This window comes from Vulpes lagopus, chromosome 2, assembly GCF_018345385.1.
Source record: "Vulpes lagopus strain Blue_001 chromosome 2, ASM1834538v1, whole genome shotgun sequence".
Classification (NCBI taxonomy): Eukaryota; Metazoa; Chordata; class Mammalia; order Carnivora; family Canidae; genus Vulpes; species Vulpes lagopus.
The window spans coordinates 2503701-2518324 of record NC_054825.1 but is presented as its reverse complement, the minus strand read 5'-3'; the positions used below and the strand labels follow the sequence as shown (position 1 = coordinate 2518324).

Below are 14624 nucleotides of genomic sequence, written 5' to 3'. Positions count from 1 at the left end.
TTATTGTAGATGATGTAAAACAACTATTAATATCATGCTTTTATATTTTTAAAGTGTTTCTTTATTTTTGTTTGATCTTCCCAACATCTCAGGGTATTAGTTATTGCTGTTTTACAGTATGGAAGTTAAGATTCACATTTACATTAAGATTGAAATTACTCTTCAGAGTCATGTTAGTAGTCATGGAATTTTAAGTTGTGTGGGTATATCTTTTTTTTTTTAACTATTAGTGTAATTTATACACAATAGTATATTAGTTTCAGGTATATATATATATATATATATATATACACATATATATATATTTTGCATAGGCCAGTTCATACATACTGTTAGAAAATTTGGGAACATTTAAATTTTTAAAAATAATCATATTTTGGGCATTTTTACATGCCATTAGAATTCTTTGAAATATGATTTTTTAACAGCTTGCTAATATTCTGCTATTTGACCATTAACAAAGATATAGTGTTATTGAAAAATTGATTCTTCCAGTTATTTGCTATGTGAGAAAATGGGAAAGTATTATACATAAATATACATAAATCTTTGTTTCTTTAATTACTTCCTTAGGATAGATACTTGACAGTGTGTAAGAATTTTCTGAGTTTAATTTTTACCAGTAAGATACGGAAATGCTTGACTGCTTCTTCTTTTTTTTTTTTTTAACATGGACTATTTTATTTAAAAAAATCTTCTTTCAGTTTAGTAGAAAGTGGTATCCCAGCATTTTAAGAAATGAGGTATTACTTATATACCATAATAAAATGCATGGATCTTAGTAGTTAGGTGTGATGAATTTTGACAGTTGTACATACACGAGTAACCACTATTCAACACAATATAGAGCCCCAGAATGTTCTTTAGCTCCTTCCCATAGTCCCCACCACTGATCCACTGTCTGTTGCTGTAGGTTAGTTCAGCCGGTCTTGGTACTTTATGTAAACGGAGTTACCTGGCTCCTGGTCTTTTATGTCTAGGTTGTTTTCCTCTATGTTTTCAAGATGCGTGTTGTTGCAAGGATCTATAGTTGGTTCCTTTTTATTGCCGAGTAGTATTCTATTGTATAAATGGACAACAGTTTCTCCACTTTGTGGACATTTGGGTTATTTCCAGTTTTTGGCTGTCGTGTCTGTGGCTGCTGTGAACATTCTTGTGCAGGTCCTTTTGTGGGCCTCATTTTTTTCTCCCCATCCTGTAGGCCTTGGGGCATCCCCAGCAGCCTCTCTGCAGAGGCTCATTGGCCAGAGCTCAGCTGCAAGGAAGAGTGAGCATTGTGGTCAGGTTGTGTGCCCAGGAGGAGAGGGGCACTTCATCGTCTCTGCCATAGACCCTGAGGCCCACCTACCCACACACATTGAGCCTTGGAGTTCTGTGGGACACAGATGAGAACCCATTGATTAGGGACCCACAATATATCCTTTCCAGCTTTGGGTGGGTCTTCCTTGAGGACCTCCTGCTTTCCTCCTGCATGCCCCTGGGCAGCTCTCCCTTTTTCCTCAGTACTGACTGTGATCCCAGGCCTTGTTTTCCTTTGTTTCAGGAAATGACCTTGCTTCCTGCCTGGGAAAACGGGACTTCCAATAACTTCTTCCCCACTCTCTTACTCTGCCTTCCCTCAACATCTGACATTGATTTGTAGCTTTACCCACTCTTGATTCCTTCACCCCTGACCTGGAGGAAGCTGTCCCTTCTCTCAAGGTGAATTCTCTGCTCTGGGATTTCCTCTCTCCTGCTGCCCCCGAGACCTTGCACCCTCAACCTGTCTTGTGTCTTCATCCTTTCCCTCTCCACTTGCACTCCCCCTTATGAAACAAACATGATAATTTTCTTCTATTAAAAGCAAATCCCTTGATCCTGTCTGCCCCTCTGCCTAGGACTCTCTCTGTTTATAAGCAGGTCTCTTAAAGTGTAGATTTCTAGCACTCTGCAGCCTCCTCTTAGGTTCATTGCCCTTATGCAGCAGTGTGACTTGCGATTTTGCCCTGCAGCCTTGCTGGGGCCCTTCCAGCTGCGTTGGAGGATTGTCACTCCTTCCTTCTTGACATCCTTCTCTTCTGTGAGGCCCTTTACCCTTGCTGGGCTTTTTAGGCTCCATCTTAGGAAGCAGTGGATCTACTGCCTGGGTTCCATTTCCTCCTAACTAACTGTCGATGAGCCCAGAGGCTCTGACCTTTGTCTTTAATCCTCTAGTGTGGGAGAGCTTGGTGCTAGCTCTGTTTCTTGATTACCGAGTCTATCTGCAGATGAAGCAAAGACTTCTTTCCTGAGCTCCAGACCATCACTAACAGCCCCCCAGACCTCCTTTCCTCTCAGGTTAGCAGCTTCTATACCTGATGTGTGGCTTGTGCCACCGCTAGTCATCCATCAGTCACTGAGCCAGAAACTTGGGAGTCTGCTCCAGACTGTTTCCAAAGTCACCAAATTCTACCCCTCCTACCTCTGAAGTCCTGCAGTGCCTCCCTTTGCTTCTGCTCTCTGACACTGGATGGTGAGGCCATACTCCCAGCTGTACTGTTTCCCTGGTTTTATAGTTGGCCACTCCTTTCCTTGCCCACAGGTTAGCTGTCCTTAGTTCCTTTTTCTATGTAACATATTTTTCAGTCTGTTTTCTTCCTGATTTCTCAGATGTTTTTGGTTGGGGATGGTTATAATTTGTACTTAGAATCCTATAGAATAGTTTTTTAGTTCAATATGAGCATAGACTTAAAAAATATCTTGGGCAAGACCATTTTATATGGAAATAGATGATTAAAAAAAAGGAAATAGTTGATAAATACATACTGACATGCCTGAGAACTTAGTCAATAACTTGTTAATCCGCTGTTCTGTTTATACCATCAATTTTCCTCTTGTTTTCTTTCTGTGTGCCTTCCATTTTCAACATGTTATTCCTGTTCCTATGGTCCCAGTTATACCCTGGCATCACAGTACTGTGGCTGCAGAGTGAACACTGGTACCTATGCATCTGCAGCCGTTTGTCACTGATGCTTGCTGTGGCTGCAGAAATCCAGTTCCCACCTTTCCTGAGGGTCTGAAGACATAATTGATTTATAGGACTATTGGTTGAGAGGGATGAATATTTAAAACCACTTCATATGAGCTAAGTCTTCATTCAAGGAATACCATTAACTTGAAAATTCATCCAAAAGATTATCAAGACCTTGCAAGCCTTATATTTCAGTCGATGTTTAATATGATGGAATTCTAGCAGGACAAAAACAGTTCAGGCAGTTCTTGTGAAAGTTGTTTTGGTAATAGAATTTAATCAACGTCAGTATTCCCTTATGTCTAAAAATACTGTGACTTTAAAACATTGCATTTTGTTGATTTCCAGGTCTCTCCTTGTGGTCCACTTTTGGGCGCCATGGGCTCCACAGTGTGTCCAGATGAACGATGTGATGGCAGAATTAGCCAAGGAACACCCTCAAGTTTCGTTTGTGAAGGTAGTACACCTTGGGTATCACCTCTTTTATGAGGCAGACTGTTTTATTGACGTAAGGGAGGATGGATATGGAATTCCATGTTTATAATTGGTGTTAGTCTTTGTTATTTTTGCAGTAGATTCTTAAAAATCTTACAGTTGTTTTGCATTTCTCAAGTACCAAACACTGTGGAAATTGCCACACTTTCCCTAACGTGTGTGATGGGCGGACAGAATTAGCAAATTTCAGGATGGGCAGTGGGGATATTTGCCAGCAGAAGCACCTAGATCATTCACTCTGGCTCACCGTGATTTTAATATAGTAAGAATATTAACAAAGCCTGCTTCATTGAAGAGCAAGGTGTGACGTGGAAAGTGAGTGAAGGAAGGCTGTGTGAAGGTCGCTGGGAGCCGGGGGCACAGGAGGAAGCTGTTGTCTGGGTTGGGTAAATGAAGACCTACTGGGAAAAACTGAGAGCTTTTCCTGGCCTGTGTGGAAGCAGAGGAGAAGAATCCAGTGTCTCCCTGCCTTGCCTTGTTTCCACCCAGCTTTGCACACTGCACATTCCTAGTTTTCTCTTGGGGGGTGGGTATGAACTAGGAACGTAGTAGTCAAGGCTGTGGATTAGCTTGCTTGGTTTAGCATATTTAATGTTGTCATTCACGACTTAGCCTTGATTGAGGCAACAAAGCCAAAATAGGAGTCAAGAATCTTAGAAATGAATTTTTGGGAAGGGAGGTACACCTGTATTCAAAAGCTTGAATCCTTAGGATTTAAAGAAACAAAAAGGACCAAATCCTTATTAAAACCAGAATTAGTTCAGACAAATATACCCATATATGAGGTTAAAAGTAACATCTTCTGTATTTTCCACTTACATAAACTGAAAATAGAATTTTGACAGGCTAATTCATCTGTATAACAGGCAATGTAATTTTTAGGTAATTTGTGTACAGAGAAGTGTGCTTTGAATAGGTACTGCAGTTAGATGTCTCAAAATCAGAACAGTGTAGAAGGTATACAATGAGGATGCTCTCCCACACCTTCCCTGCCAGCTGTGGCGTCCCACCCTATAAAGAAGGGACTGATTATATTAATTTTGCATGAATCTTTTCAGTGTGTTTTTTTTTATGAAGATAGAAAAATATAGATGTAGTAGTTCGCTTTTTAAAATTTAAGGACTTATTTAAAATTCCAATGAAATGTGTAATGTAACCTTAGAATATAACCCTAAAATGTCCAATATAAATAATAGAAGGAGACATTAAAACTGCATGTATGGTCAGTGATAAAAGATAATGATTACCAGCGAAATGAATGATTAAACATTTCAATCATAAGATTAATCAAGATGATGGTAATTGTTGCAAGTCTGCTTTTATGTGTATAATGTTACTAGTTTAGGTAACACATTGTTCTTAGCTGCCATATGAATGATTTATTTAAAGCAACTGTAGAATTACTTCTCACATTGGTAACATGCTTGGCAGTGAGATTTAAGTTGTTCAAGTGCTTAAGTGTCTCAGTAAGCCAGGGGTTGGGAAGTCCTTATCTCTCGGGGACACCTGAACCTGAGTGTACCTGCTGCTCATGGGAAGGCTGACAGCACTAGATGGGTGGTTCTCCCAGAGGCGTTACTTTCTGGAAATACATTCTGTGGAGTAGTTTGTTCTCTTCTCTTCTTTTCTTTTCTTTGCTTTGCTTTGCTTTGCTTTGCTTTCTTTTCTTTCTTTTTTCTTTTCTTTTCTTTTTTCTTTTCTTTTCATTTTTTCTTTCCTTTCTTTCTTTTTAGATTTTATTTTTTTATTGTAGTGAGAGTGTGAGTGGAGGGGAGTTGCAGTTGGGGAGAGAGAGGGGGAGAGGCAAAGAATCTCAAAATCTCAAAGCAGACTCTGCACTGAGTGCAGAGCCCGCTGTGGGGCTCGGTCTAACGTCTCTGAGATCATGACCTCAGCTGAAGTCAGGAGTCAGATGCTTAAGCGACTCAGTCACCCAGGCGCCCCGGTAGTGTTTCTTTTAAATGGCAAAGATCATTTGCATGGAGTTGGTAAGGTAGGTAATTTAAATGGTGAGCAAATAAGTAAAATATCTGAGAGATCTGTTGGCATGCCCCAGTAGGAGAGGATGCACATCATTTAAAGAGCACTTTATTGTCAGTGAGAGCTTCCCCCTCACCGTCTGCAGTAGGGAACTGGTGCTGTTACCTCTGTGTCTTTTAACTTGATGTCTTTTTTTTTTTTTAAAGATTTTATATACTTGAGAGAGAGAGCTCAAGAGAGAGCATGAACAGGGGAGAGGAGAAGCAGACCCCTGCTGAGCAGGGCGCCTGACGTGGGGCTGATCATGGGACCCTGTGATCACAGCCTGAGCCACCCAGGAGCCCCTGATCTGGCATTTTTGACTTGTGAATTACAGAGATCAGTTGATCCCATAACTTAAATTTACAAAATTATTATGTAGGTGATGTTGTAAATGATGTTTTTAAGAATTTGAGTGTAGACTTTTGTTGCCATAAACAATTGTTTATTTTGTAAATGATGGGAAAGCCATACCTGAGAAAAGCTAGTGTACATTTTGGCTTAAGTAGTTCATGCTCATCGGAGTAGGTTGCTTAACGGCAGGACTCTTACGTTTTGATTGCATCTGGATGAACACCCTTGTGCCTGTACTCACCCTGTAGTGACAATGCGCTCGTATGCTCCTGGGCAAACCACGTCTGTGTTTGTGCCTGCGCTGGCCACCTCATCCAGACCAGCCGGAGACTCTGGGCCCTGAGCACTGGGCACTGAGGTTTGCACGCCTCCCAGGGATTACAGGAGATACTCGAGTTACTCTTAATGCTTAAAGTCTTACTGAAAACTTGATGTTGGTTCAGAATAAAATTAAATGGCTAATTAAAGTGTGACATGCCCTTGCTTTTCAAATTACATACTGTCAGTTTGTTAGCACTTTATCTTTAAAATGGGAATATACATTTGTTTGGGAGATAGAATCTTTCAAGATCTAGTGTCTGATGACGAGGTAGGAAGGAGGAGGAGAAGCACAAAGCTCCTTGTGATGGGAAGTTGGGTACAACCGGTTCTGTTTGAGGTCCAGATCAAATTCATCTTTTATAGGAGCGGCCATTCATTCTTATTTTACATTTGATTTTATTATGATTTACATTCTTGAAATTTTATCCAGTTTTTAAATTATTAAATTTATTGATTTTTCTTCACATGGAAAAATTGTATATTGTTAAGGTACTCAAATCCAAATCCATTTTATATGAAGTATCCTGTGCACCCCTGTGGCTTTTTTTTCCCCCATCTCCAAACTTAGTCTGTGCCATTGGTTCAAATATTAGTTAGAGAATATCTTGTATTTTTATCTGTTCTGTCATTTAATTCCTGTTTTGATTGGCTTCTTTTTTTTTTTTTTTTTTTAGCACAGAGAGCACTTGGTGGGGAGGGGCAAGGGGGGAGAGAATCTCAAGCAGACTCCATGCCCCAGCAGGTAACCCAACATGGGGCTAGACCTCATGACCCTGAGATCATGCCCTGAGCCAGAATCAAGAGTGGGACACCCAACCACCTGTTGGTGGTGCCCCATTATTAGCTCCTTGGCTAGGTGGTGGTATACTTAATATAGGGCCCTTTAACCTTGTTTTCCTTTGTGTAAGTGGTTCCCATCTTCTTGGTCACCTCCCCACCCCTCTTCCAGCTTGATAATTCTGATCCAGTTAGGCCATGGTATTCACATTTTACCATATGATGCACTTTGGTACATAAACCCTCAAAGGCAAGCTTACTGGCCACCTGGTTGGTGAGGTTTGTACTACTGTGTTTCATTTAGTGGTGACCTTGTTTGTACAGTACCTGCTGCACTTGCATTTTATTATGACCATTGTAACTTCAGATATGAAACCAAAGGTATAGGAGGAGTTATATACTTAAGTTTGCATTTTTTGATTCTTAGAAAATAAGAATTGTTTTAATTTGATTTATTCTTGAATGTGCAAGCTTTTTTAAGCTCACCCTATTTAATTTCTGAGGGTCTATAAAATCAGTATAAAAAATTTCTATATAGTTACAGAAATGTTTAATTCTAAATGTCTGTACAATTAGCTTCTGTACACACACAATGCAGGACAATCTCCAGAAGGGCACCAATCAGCTGTATAGCTAGGTACCAGTTAGCTGAATTCCTATATTTCAGTACTAGAGATTACTGACATAATCATTCTCTGTCATCATCATCATCATCATGGCTTCTTTGAGAATATATGTAGGATTACATTTTTGGGGAACTCTCAAAATGCTCAGATAATTCAAGGAGAATTACTAAATCTTAAAAGTATCCTAGTTCTTATTTAGGCTGTCTTGGTAATAAAAGATATACTAACAATTGACAATATTTATTAGTTATTCTTGGGCTAAGTTTGGCAAAGTTCTTTTAAAAAGGTACCAAAAACATTAATTTAAATACTTATTTGGACAAAGAATTTGTTTTTGAAAACTTTTCCTTTTATATTACATCACAGCGTTAGAAGCCTCTTTATGAAGTTTAACAAATGTTTCTGAATGTCAGGTTTAATTGTTCTCTCCTCAGCCTCTGGGTTCAAGGCCACCCTGGCCAGTGGTTGCTCCCATCGTAGGCTTAGCAGTATGACCAACATGTGCTTCGTATCATGTCAGATTTTATTTATCTAACACTTATTATATGCCACCATTATGTTGGTCAGTAAGGCCATTGGTTAGCATATTATTAAGGTAATTTCAGATAGTGGTAAGTTCTAAGAAGAAATAGGCCATGAGGGCCTATTTGGGGGTGGGTAGGTACTTTTTTGGGGTTGGGAAAGCTGGAAAGAGATAAAAGAGTTTTCATTGGGAGAGCCAGGGATTGGGCTGTGGATCAGCAAATGAACACTGTTGGAAGGCTGGCAGAAGGCTAGTGGATCTAGCCGAAGGAGGAGAGGGTATGGCAAGAGGTTGACACTGGAAGAGTTTGGGTTTTATTTTGAGTGCAGCAGAAGTGACACACAATGGGATTTCTGTTGTTGATTCCTTTGACTGTCCTGTGGGTTTGTGGTTTGAAATGGGGGAAGGATGCAGACTAGAAGCAGGTATACCTGTTAGGAGGCTATCTCACAGGCCAGGTAAAAGACTTCACGGACATGAGTGAAGAGAGCATTGAAATGAAGTCATGGTCTGATTTGGCTTATATATTGGAGGGGGAACCGGGAAGACCTGTTGATGGAGTGGATTTCAGATGAGTGAAATGGATTAATCAAAATTGTTTCCTTTTTGATTTGATCATCTGGATGAATTAAAGAGATGGAGATGCCTTGAGGAGGAACAGGTTTAGTGGGAGATATCTAGTAGAGATCTGAGTGAAGATGTCCGAGTGTTTAGCTTGGAGGTGGTGGTGGGGGAGGTCTAGCCTGGATACAACTTGGGCGTTGTTACCATATTGGTGTTACTTAACCCCAGGGTTGGATGAGACCATTCAGGGAGAATGAGCATAAATGAGAGAAGTACACTCAAAACCAAGTCCCTTGGGATGTGCTAGCCATGTAGAGGTTGGCCAGATATGAAGGAAGAAGGCAGAGAGACTGAGTCTCAGAGTTTGGGAAGAAGAAAAAATGGAAAGTCGAATGAGGCTTAGTGAGAAGATGGTATCTGGAGAGGGTGGGTGTGATGATATTGAAAGGTCAGATGAGGAGAAGGGTAACCATTGGATTTGGTGAGACGACAGCAAGGCAGTGGAGGGTGGAGCTTGGCCCTTGAGCCACAGTGTTCTGCTCCACCATTCAACAGTGTTGTAATCTTGCTGATTTACCTAACTTCGTTAAGTTCTAGTTTCTTCTGGAAGTTAGGTGTAATTACAGCATCCATTATCCTGCAGATTAAACAAGTCAGTACACAAAACGCACTTAGATCCATGTCTGACCTGCATTAATCATAGCTGTTAGCCATTACTGTTAAAGTGGTCTTTGGTGGCCCTGTAGAGAGGGAATTCCTATGTCGGATTTACCTTGCTGTGGAAACCCCTCCCTGCCTCTCCTCACCCCACTCCACAGACATACAGCACATTTCAGGGGAAGGGTCTGACTTTGAGAGGCATGGTTCCCACCAAAGACGCTCTGACATTACATTCTGGAAATATTCATGTTTGGTGAATGCTAAGGTCATATATAAATCCTACCTTTGAAATTTAATCTTTTTTTTTTTTTTTTTTGATCAGTAGAAAAAGATTACCGCAGTATAGCATAGGTTTTATAGTCAAACAAACTTGGTTTTGTTTCTCAGCTCTAATTATTAACTGGGTCTTTGGACAAGTTATATCTTCACCTAGCCACCTGTAAGATTAAGTTGATTATGTACTACACACTTCTCCAGGTTTTAAATAGTTTAGGCAATTGTATGCAAAGGGTCTGACATTGTTTGTGGCATAGGGTAGGCTTTCCATGAAAGATCACTGCAGATCATATTTCAATATTTTCTATTTTCATTGATAGAACTGTCATGTTGTTTTATATCCACTAAAAATGTTTCCAAAGAATTTCAGTGCTGCAAAGGTTTTAGGACCTCAGATACCCTTGATGCTCTGAGGAATGGGTTTGCCTTTAGTGGCATTCCTGGTCTGTGCTGGGGGTGGGGGGTGGGATTTTTCTGTCACCACTGCCTTGGTCTTACTAAGATCTCTTCCTGGGAGCTGCTTTGTGAGAGGCACATGTGGCGATCCTCCTGGCTTTAGGAATTTCAAAAGGATTATTTTCTTCCTAGAAGAGTTGTCACTAAGGAGACCATTGGAAACTAGTAGGAACGTGAGAAGCGTTCCAACTTTTAGCCACACGGAGGACTGTATTTCTGGGTCCAGATGCTGCCTGGTTTGGTTTGGTTTGGTTTAAAGCTATATTATCTTTTGAGAGTTTTTGCCTAGTATTTTTGTCTTTTTAAAATTTGTCTCATTTTGCTGTTAGAATCCAGTAGTACCAAAGATAGGGATCGTAGCTGAGCCTAACTCAGTGCCAACATGTGGTGGTCACTTGAAAGATGTTATTTGAGAGAAAATAATGAACTGCCTCAGTCATTGCCTTTTCTGTTCCTCTTTGGTCTGAGTGTGTAATTGTATGAAAGAAAAACACGAAAGTTTAAAAAACCTTTAGAAAGTGTGTTCTAAATAGCTGTCTTCAAATGCTTTTTCTCTTTGTTCATTTTTTTCAGTTTTATTGGATAGTTGTTGATTTAAAATGTATGTAATTTTCACCTTAATACGTTTTGAAAAATGAATGTAATTGAAAATATTGTTTCAAAAGGATGTTTTAAAGAAAAAAGTAGTAGTAAAAGAGCACCCAAGAATATATGAGATGGAAGATACAAACCAAAGACAAATGATGCTGCCTCCTATTTACCGTCAAGGTTCATTTGGATAGATATGTACTGGATCGGGGAAAGTGATGGATAAAAATAGTGCTTCAAGCCCAGTGGAAATCTTTCATTCCTGGAAAAATACAGGATATATTTTTTAAAATCTTTTAACAATATAATTTATCAATAAATTTTATTTCCTACAGGTATAATGTGAATACAGGTTTTTATTGGTTTTAAAAAGTTTATATTAAATTGACAGTCCTATGAGGGAAGGATATAATATTATGTCTTGGTTTTTCTCAAAGTGTATGGTTTACAGAGTCTTACAGTATAAGTAGCTTACAGGAATTGTGTTCTAATTATTAAGAAATTGAGTCACTAAATACATTTAAAATTTGTATGTTAGCTAGCCATCATATCTTGTTGAGGGGCCTTAAGGAAATGATCAAGCAGAATGCAGTCATCTTATTTAAAATGCATTTAAATGTATGAATAGACCCAGAAGCAAATAACCTAGCAAGATATCTGCTTAGTGTCCAGCAGCCTTGCAGGAGTTAACGGTAAAATTTATCAGACATCAATAGTTTATTGAAGAAATACTCCTTTTTGCTTCATAATTTGCAGAAGGCTACAACTGTCACTCATGATGTACTGCCTCTTGGAATTAGTCAATAGAGCAAACAGCAAGAATTGCTGTGGGCAGAAAATAAGCACTGTAATCATGACATAACTGGGGTCAGTGATTTATGGATTTCAATATAGTAGTAGCTGCATATGATTGAAAATTTACTAGGTCACTAGTGCACCAAAAATTTTATTCACAGCCTCCAGGCATCTTTTGAAATGTGCAACAAAATAAAAACCTCTGAACCTGTTTTGACACTGCAGACTCAGTGGATGACACGCCAGCCCAGTGAGTCTCATTTAAATGTAAATGTGTCATAAACTTTTGTACCATACTCTTTAAAAACATCAGCTACTTGAAGGGATGATGTATGTGAAGCTGATTTACATGTTGAAGTAGTAAAATAGGACCTTTTTATAATCAAGCTTTAAATTCTTTTATTTTAAAGTTGGAAGCTGAAGCCGTTCCTGAAGTATCTGAAAAATATGAAATTAGTTCTGTTCCCACCTTTCTGTTGTTCAAGGTAAGGATAAAGATGGCACAAGAGATCCTGCATCTGTCATGGGCCATGGGGCTCTGTCTTGGTTCCTTTACCCTCTCCCCTGATCCCTAAACATTTGGCACTTGGTTGTTCCTGGCCTTGCGCTGCCTTCATGTAGTCTCCTTGTTTGCACTGATGCCAAAGGTTGGTCTGGGGATCCTGCAGAAGTGATGTGTGCTCTGGAGGTCCAGCAATCAGAGTTGAAACTTGTAAAGAACAGTCTAGATATTTGTCTGTAGACCCAAAATGTTCCCTGAGTTGGGTAAAAGTTGGTTGCTTATGGCCAGTGCCTGGACATAATGGAACATGTGGCTGGTCCTGCTTTGATTAATGACTCTCTTAGGAAGCAGGTGCAAATCTGTGCTTCAGGGCACCCCAGAGTGTTACCACGGTTCCCCCCCAGTACCGCATTTATACTTAGTAATAGATTCATCCCTGTGAGGGTAGGGAAATCTTTTCTGTTTTAGGTTAGACTCTGATTTGGTTTGAGTTTGAGGTATAGTGATGTTTTCCTTGTATGTTTCCCAAACGGGGGGAAAAAAGACAATTATGTATTTAAAATTGAGATGCATCTGGCAATTGGTAATCAGGTTTTTAAAAACATATCTAATAATAACATTGACCCCTTTAAAAACTGGCTTGTGCTATGAGTTCATATTTGTTATAATTTGGGAGCTTAAAAGAGATGATGAAAAGCTGCTACACATATTATAAATGACTTTTTTAACTTCAGAATTCTCAGAAAATTGACCGATTAGATGGTGCACATGCCCCAGAGTTGACCAAAAAAGTTCAGCGACATGCATCTAGCGGCTCCTTCCCACCCAGTACTAACGAGCATCCTAAGGAAGATCTCCACGTTCGCCTGAAGAAATTAACTCATGCTGCCCCTTGCATGTTGTTTATGAAAGGAACTCCTCAGGAGCCGCGCTGCGGTAAGAAGCTGCTTTCACAAAGACACACAAAATGGGTGCTTCACCAGCGCAGGGTGTGGCCCAGTGCCCGTCTGTTCCCGCTGTACTGTTCATCTTATGCTTGTGTTGAGATAACTAGAAAATCAGGAAGGTCGTAATTCCCACTGGCATTCTGTAGTGAGGTGATGAGAATTAGTTTGCACCACAGACACAGAGAAGGTTGGAACCCAGAGGCTTCATAGAAATACGTGATTGGAGGTTTTTGCTTTATATACATAAGTACCCAAAGATGGGGAGGCTGCTCAGGTCACCTCGAAGCGGAGTTGGGTTTAGATTCCAGCCACCATGTGTTGTCACCCGAATGGGCTTTTGTTTCCTCAGTTCCCTTTGCTGTTAACAGTTTCCTGTCTGTCTTGGCAGTCTCTGTTTGTTCATGTAGTCCAGATTCAGCAGTTTAAAAATTGACAGACGTTTGGTGGCATTCCTGTGTCTCCCCTGCACTTTTGCCTTCCATTTTGTTCTATTGTTTATTGGTGCTAATAATTGAAAGATTCTGAATTCTGTGGCTTTATAGTCACTCTTATTTTCTATACATATATGCTTGTAATTTTGTCCTTAAGTGAGTTTTAGAGTTTATTTGACCCCTCTGGTATTGGGTTTATGGTTATTTTCTTTTTACTATGCCTAGTACAACATTATTATGCTTCATAATTGAGCATTTAAATGCCTTTTGATGATGCTGTTGAGAATCTGAGAGTATTTGTTTCAACTGTACAGTAGGGAGTTTATTAAGATAGGTGGCAGTAAAATTCAGTGTGCTATTGATATGATTACTGCATGTCCAGTGTGACTTTATAAAAATAACTTAGCTTCCAGTGTAGATTTAATTGTAAATTCTTCCGTGTGTGGTTAGCAAATTACATATTAGATTATGAAAGTCTAGTTTTAAAAATAGTTTTGGGTGCCTGGGTGGCTTAGGCAGTTAAGCATCTGCCTTCGGCTCAGGCCATGATCCTAGGGTCCTGGGATGGAGCCCCCTGTTGGTGGGGCTCCTTGCTCCAAGCCTGCTTCTCCCTCTCTCTCTCTCTCTCTCTCTCTCCCTGTCCCCCTGCTCATGCACACACACGTGCTCTCTCTCTCTCTCAGTCGAATAAATAAAATCTTTAAAAAATTGTATAATTTCATGTTGAGTCCTATCTTAAAAAGATTAAGAAATGGTTCCTTTTTTCCCTCAGTTCTACTTGAAAAATGTCCTTGCTAGTATTTGTGTATCAGATAATGCCTGCTATTTATAGGTCAAAAACCTAACTTAGTCTCTACTAGAGTTGACTCCAGATAGCAACAGTGGTCTCTGTGGTGGTTGTTTTTAATAGGAGTTGCAACTGGTTTACTTTCTCCTATCAGGCAGGAAAATAATTTCTGGTACTTTATGTGGTGACCTGATAACAGGGACTGACGCCATGAATCTGATGGGTTTTATTCAGTGTCTTCCTTGACATCTGAAATGCAGCTGACCTACTGTCACGTGGATGAACCTGTATGATGGGTTATACACAGTAAACCTATGGTAAAACCAACAGAATATTCTCTCTTTGGAATTGAACAGGAGCAGTCTCTTACTCCTTCCTGAATGATAACCTAACAATAGACTGGCAGGTGACAAAAGTATAGTTTTGGAAAATGTGCTAAGGCAGAAGGGTAGGCAGCGCACTGGGAAGCAGGGTGGCCAGATGTCACGGCCGGTGAGTCAGATCCTGACACCAC

At 39.9% G+C, this 14624-nt stretch overlaps 1 protein-coding gene across 1 annotated transcript in view; it reads left to right on the top strand.

Annotated features, from left to right (window-relative positions):
* GLRX3 (glutaredoxin 3) overlaps positions 1-14624 on the top strand; it is a 30779-nt gene that overhangs the window by 2650 nt on the left and 13505 nt on the right. The window contains exons 2-4 of the mRNA XM_041745634.1: positions 3338-3446; positions 11854-11928; positions 12680-12881. Of these exons, the coding sequence (XP_041601568.1) occupies positions 3338-3446; positions 11854-11928; positions 12680-12881 (386 nt within the window). The remainder of the gene's footprint in view (positions 1-3337; positions 3447-11853; positions 11929-12679; positions 12882-14624) is intronic.